General features: G+C 34.4%; 1 protein-coding gene across 1 annotated transcript in view; it reads right to left on the bottom strand.

The window, feature by feature from the left end:
- Positions 1 to 1,608: 1,608 nt before the first annotated feature.
- The window catches only part of LOC140321916 (zona pellucida-like domain-containing protein 1), a 28,555-nt gene continuing 24,163 nt past the window's right edge, over positions 1,609 to 6,000 (bottom strand). The window contains exons 9-10 of the mRNA XM_072398666.1: positions 2,437 to 2,466; positions 1,609 to 1,784 (exon numbers count right to left, since the gene is read on the bottom strand). Coding sequence (XP_072254767.1) covers positions 1,609 to 1,784; positions 2,437 to 2,466 — 206 coding nt within the window. The remainder of the gene's footprint in view (positions 1,785 to 2,436; positions 2,467 to 6,000) is intronic.

The following is a 6,000-nucleotide window of genomic DNA, read 5'->3' as shown; positions in this document are numbered from 1 at the left end:
CATGTAGGATTATTTTTAACTCACAACGCATACATTTTTATGGTGTAGCTAGAGGCATGTGGTATTTCGCTGATGTTCTTCTGTTAAAAAGAAAAAGGGGTAAATGTATGAATTCAGCTACACTATTATGAAACATGTGCCTAATCATTTTCCTCAGTATTGTGCTTTGACTTGCTTTGCACCTATATTGTGCAATATTGTGTTCCATACCCTAAGAGTCAGTAACATTGGAGAGTAGATTTAATTAACAAGAGCGTAAAAAGAAGGGTTTACATGGAAGGTGTCATATAGTGAGCATATCCAATCTGTCAGAAAATCTACCAGTGCCCATATGCCAATTGATCTCTTTTCTTTGGAGAAAAAGTGATTAAACATTTATTGTGCCTGTGCTATTTCCATATATATTCTCAGTTAGAGAAAGGATTGTGAGGATTACTTACACTCCAAAAACCCAAGATAAGATACACAGACATGTTGCCACATGTCACTTGTCTTACATTTAAAGCCAGTCCCCTGATCACTACTTAACTATTGTTCGTAACTGACAATTAAATCTTCCACTTGTGTGTGAAGAGCAAAGGATGGTTCCATTCCCTTTTAAGAAAGCCCAATTTTTTTGTATTTAGCAGCTCTGCATTATTGATTGGGACACTAGAAAACTTATAAACAATTTTTTTTAATTTTGTATATTTCCAGTTGATGTGAATCATATTCAGACAATATGTACAATTTTTGTATGACTACTTTGCCAACCAATTGTAACTTTTATTTTAAAATAGATAAATGCATTCTTAGTGCATGAAAAAAAAGGTGTGCAAAGTCTTAGATTTTTTTATATTTCTTTAGAAAGCGTCCACAGCCTGTCCCCTGCTAGCATGCTATTGTGAAGAAGCGTCACATTTTGTGGAAGCAAAGAGGTTTGACATTCCTCTGACCAAGTCAGACCAATGTCCTGAAATCAGCCAAGATCATGTTTCCGAAAGATTAACTCTTGCTTTGGTTGATGCATGTGGTATGTATATAGCTAACTAAAACCGAAAGCACAGCTTTTTTGTCTTTAAGCTAAGAATTATCCGGGCATTTGGTGCAACTGACTCAAAAACTTAAAGGCTTGCAAGGGCAAATCACCTTTGCAAGAACATAAGAAAAAGTTGATACATCCTTTACAATTTATTTCAAACTGAGCTTGCTGAAAACAGGAAACCTGACATTTTGATTGTAATTGATTATGATAAGCCATTAACTATATAACATATAACTATAATTAATGTCATGCAGAAATATAATAAATAGATTAGATAAATACTAAGGAATGTCTGGTATATTAGGGTATATGTCATGTTGGTCCTAATTGAAACATTCCTTATTCTAGTCAACGGAAACCAGGCAAATGTTCTTAACATTAAATGATAAATCACATCTATTACACAAACACCTTGTTTCTTTCTTGGTCCATGCATTCATCAATACAGTGCATATGCTAAGTATGAAAACTTAATAAAAAATTAGCTTGACATTATAACATGTTAATGGAATATCCACATGCTGTACATTTTCAGTACACAAAGATTTCAAAATTATATTAAAAAAAGAGTGCAATTTTTTTCTTTAGTTAAAAGCTGGGTTACGTGTACCACATAAAACCAAGCTGTTCTTCTTCCGTCTGTTCAAGAGTACAAGCGAAATAATGAAAAAACAAAAGCTGGTGAAACCAAAAATTACTACTCCTGAGATGAGTGCACTGGTCACCGAGTTCATTTGGAATGAAGGGATCTGCGACTGACCTGCAAAATATGCAAAAATAGTTATGGTACAAAAATGAATACATGAACATTGCTGACTATGCCTGCTGTCTTAACTATTTATCACATTTATGGCAGTTTTAGTTTCCTATCCATGGCCTGGTACAAAGTTATAATTACACCCCCCCCTAATTTATTAGTAAAAAGTTTTATGCCAGGTGCTTAGCAAACACTACAATTTGCCAACTATTCCCAATACATCTGCAAAGTGAATAAGTGCAGAGAGTGAAACCATATGATTATTTGTAAATAGGAAGGGTTATATGCAGTTGTAGGGTTTGGTATTCAGCATCATTATTCAAATGGAAATGTATAATTTATAGATCATGTTATAAATATAGCAGAAAACTGTTTCTATACACTATCCAGCAAACTGAAGTAAAAATAAAAAGAGTGTGTTTTATTTTTCATTTAAAACTATTACATCTATGCAAGGACAAGCTCAAGTTTGAGTAAATTTACATTACAACTATGCTATGAATCATTTTTTCTTATAAGGTATTATCACCCTAATGATTACCTTTTTCTCCCACCATCTTTAAACTCTTAATTTAGTTGTGTGCCTAGAGCACTGCTTCTTTTTTACTTTATTCTGTTTTTTTAACAATAAAATGATATTGATAAACTGACTTACCAAGCTGGGAGTTGTTTGTTGGCGTGTCATCTGTAATACACAGAGATAATATTGATAGTTAGTTGTCTATAAAACATTCATAAAAAAGTTTATTTGTTCCTAAATATTACTGCTGGTTCAGAGGATAAAACTGCTTGGTCCACCATGTTGTTTGCAAAAAGTGGAGCCCAGAGCCACAACTAAGGAGTTAGGGGAGGGCTGCCATGACAGTGGGCTCTGGGAGGTGGAGAGGAAAGGGTTAAGTGAAAGGTGGTGTCAGGAAGAGGAAGGTGATTGTGGGAGATGGTAGGAAGGCCAAAGATAGGAGACTATTTGGGTAAAAGAAGGAGGAAGTGAGGGGTGCATTTTCCTGAGAAGAAGAAGGAGAAGAAGTTGATCACCCATCTGCCTCAACAGAACCTGTAACACCAATGCTCAAGGTGGGGTAACAGGTATTATTGGGTGGGATTTCATTTGACTGTACTGTTGTTGGTATGGTAATATTGAATGTGAATACAGGAGATAGTTGTATGTAAAATAAACGGCAAATACGAACATTTAACCCACAGGATGTGTTGTGTGCCTTTTGGGGATGGTGGTGGACATGACTATTTAGGAGGAACAGGCGAACTCTGAGCCTCCTATATCATGTATCCTCAGTGACAGTGCCAAAATTCAATATAATCAGTTGGGTGTACACCCTGTGCTCTAATGAGGAAAGCTGCAGATTCTGCATCTTTGTAAAAGTAAAAAAATGATTAAGTAGTTCCTCAATATTATTAACAATCAACAATATATGAATAAATTAAATTTGAAGCAACTGTATAGGCTATAGTATTTTTATTCCAATGGATTTATAGGCAAAACACCCATTCTTTTAAAATCATTTATCTTTCTATTATATGCTTGCTTTAACTTGGGTGAATTAATTTTTAATGTCATGTCCCAGCAAGGAAAAAACAGTGCACCACTAATGACACACATCACACTTTATGAAACAGTTTGTTGTATAACAAACAAAAAACAGCCATGCCATGCTACATTCCACATCAAAATAGAACATTTTAAGTTTTAAAAATCTCTAAGATGTTACCAGCTCTACATTCTTACAGTTCATGTTTATACAACAATAAATGTGATTTAAAGGAGATATATTTACATTTTTTTACAAGTATATTTAATTATATTACATACAGCAGCTGAAACTTTATAAAGGTCAACGTTCTGTGGCTTTAGGGAGCAATGCTTTGTACCAATCTCCTGCCCTTTTCACAAATGGAACATTGTAATAATGATTAATCTGTCCTCAAAGGTACTACATAAATTAGAAGACAAGCACTTCTGTTCTGAGACAGCAAACAGATGACAAGGTATTGTGTTGTGCAAGATAAGAATATTTTTCAACCTGCACAGTATAGTTTTCTATATCAACATACACTGTTTGACGGTTATATTACACCCTAATTATTTTAAGATTCTCCCTTTGTGCATTTAAAGATGTATTTATGTGGGTTTTTTGTTTAGCGTTTTAAGGCTTACAGGAAAAAAAGCCTACCGTCTAAAATTTTTACTATTCCAATAATTAGGTCAATATATCTGTCTGTTCCTAAATGCTTTTTTATGATGTTTAATAAAATGTTGAATTTTTAAATAAAAACCTGCCAGGAATTAACTACTCTGTTATTCCTTTCCTTGTCCAGTTGATCAAGAAATTAGGACATTTTCTGACTTTTTGTTTATTATATTAAGGATATTTACTGACATAAAAACCTATAAGGTGTTTTTAATTTATAATGTACATTGGGTTCCCCTAAATAGTTAGTCAAAATCTTTCTACAGGCATAAATGGTTGGATAAAGGGGCAGCAAGTGAATGGATACTTTGGGCCTGATTCATTAAAGCTCTCCAAGACTCAGAGCCAAGACACATTTTCTTGTGAATCTGAGCAGTGAATCTGAGTAATCCAACAACCCTGGAATCGATCAGGTCCAGGATTGAAAACATTTGCTAACAAATAGCAAATGATTTTTAAGAAATACATTTCAGGTTTGCTGGATCACCCAGGTTGACTGATGAAAGTCCAATCGGGCCGCATGTATCTACTATTCAATGAGCTTTTCCTAAGTCAGTTTGTGTGCGAGGAAAAAGGAATAGTAAATTAAGTGCTGTGGTGGCAATGGGTGAAAATCTATAGCAAAAACAAAAATGTGTCCCTGCTATTATTTTAACTTTTGAATTACAGAAATTTTTTTTTATTTTTATGTTTTTAACTTGGAACATATGCTCATAAGTGTCCTCACTTTGCAGGTAACTCGGTGGCCATAGGCTTTATTGCAAGCATCCTAACCCCCCTAGCAGTAATCCTGAGTGTGACTTTTACCTGCAAAAAGCGGTAATCCCAAATCACACTCGGGGTCGCTAAAAAACAATAAAAAACCCACTTACCTTGTTCCTTTGGAGTCCCCCGGCGTCCTGCTCGTCCGTCCAGGTCCTCGGGACAGATCCTCATTTTTCGATATTCTCCCGGCGACTGCAGAGACGTTCTTCGGGGGTTTCCCGGTGATGTTGGTTAATGCGTCAGTATGTGGGGGAGGGGTAGCAGGAAATTCAAATAATTTTGTATTGGATTCAAATTGGATTTGATTTAAGTTTATTCTTAAATGTATTAAATATCTTAAATATTGGACATAATACGATGAGTTATGCCTAAGAATTATAAGCCTACAATGTTAAATAAATTTCCATGCAAAAAAAGTAATACTTTTTGCGTGAAAATACGAACAGAATTGGAACGCTAAGGGGGTTAAACATGTAAAATAATATTTGTGTTATTCAGGTCTTGTATATCAGAATGCTATAAATTTAAACTATGCATCTCTGTAGGGAATTGACTTTATGCCTCCCTGGATTAGACGAACCATGACTGCTATACTAACAGCCAATACAATGGCCCAGGTCCATTGAAAATTATCAAAATCCGCTGTCTGGATTGGCTGTGCCTATGTTATAATACGCAGGGGATATCCAAAATTTACCATCTAATAAACCTAACCTAACATAAACACAAAATGTAAATATAGAAAAAATACATACATTTCCTAAAACCCAGTTCTGATATACCTGGGTATATCAGATATAAATGAAAATATGCTCATTAAACTTACTAATGGTAAATAGTTCCCTCTCTGCAGAGGCCCAACTTTCTTACCACAGTATTTCCCAATTTATACAATTCCCACCTGACATTATCTGATGGTTTTGATTCTTCTCTCTTAAAGCTTTCCCTCTCCATTCATAAAAAATATAAAGCTGAGCTAGTAAACAACATTGCATTTTAACTATTTACAAACGTAAACATCTTTGCTCGCCTTACTCTTATTACCTCAAATCCAATATATTTTATTACTTAACAAGATCCCCTACCTTTATTTCCGCTGATTTTCCCTGCCACTTTGAATAAGCAATTTAGCAAAATAACATTAAAACAAAAACAACAAAGACATCCTGACGCACGTTGATCAATTCTGTATTGAACACTTATTATTTTATTTTTATTAGCTGTGTGTTAATATTAATATATTGTTA

This window comes from Pyxicephalus adspersus, chromosome 1 (assembly GCF_032062135.1).
Source record: "Pyxicephalus adspersus chromosome 1, UCB_Pads_2.0, whole genome shotgun sequence".
Classification (NCBI taxonomy): Eukaryota; Metazoa; Chordata; class Amphibia; order Anura; family Pyxicephalidae; genus Pyxicephalus; species Pyxicephalus adspersus.
This window is presented reverse-complemented; position numbering and strand designations above follow the sequence as displayed.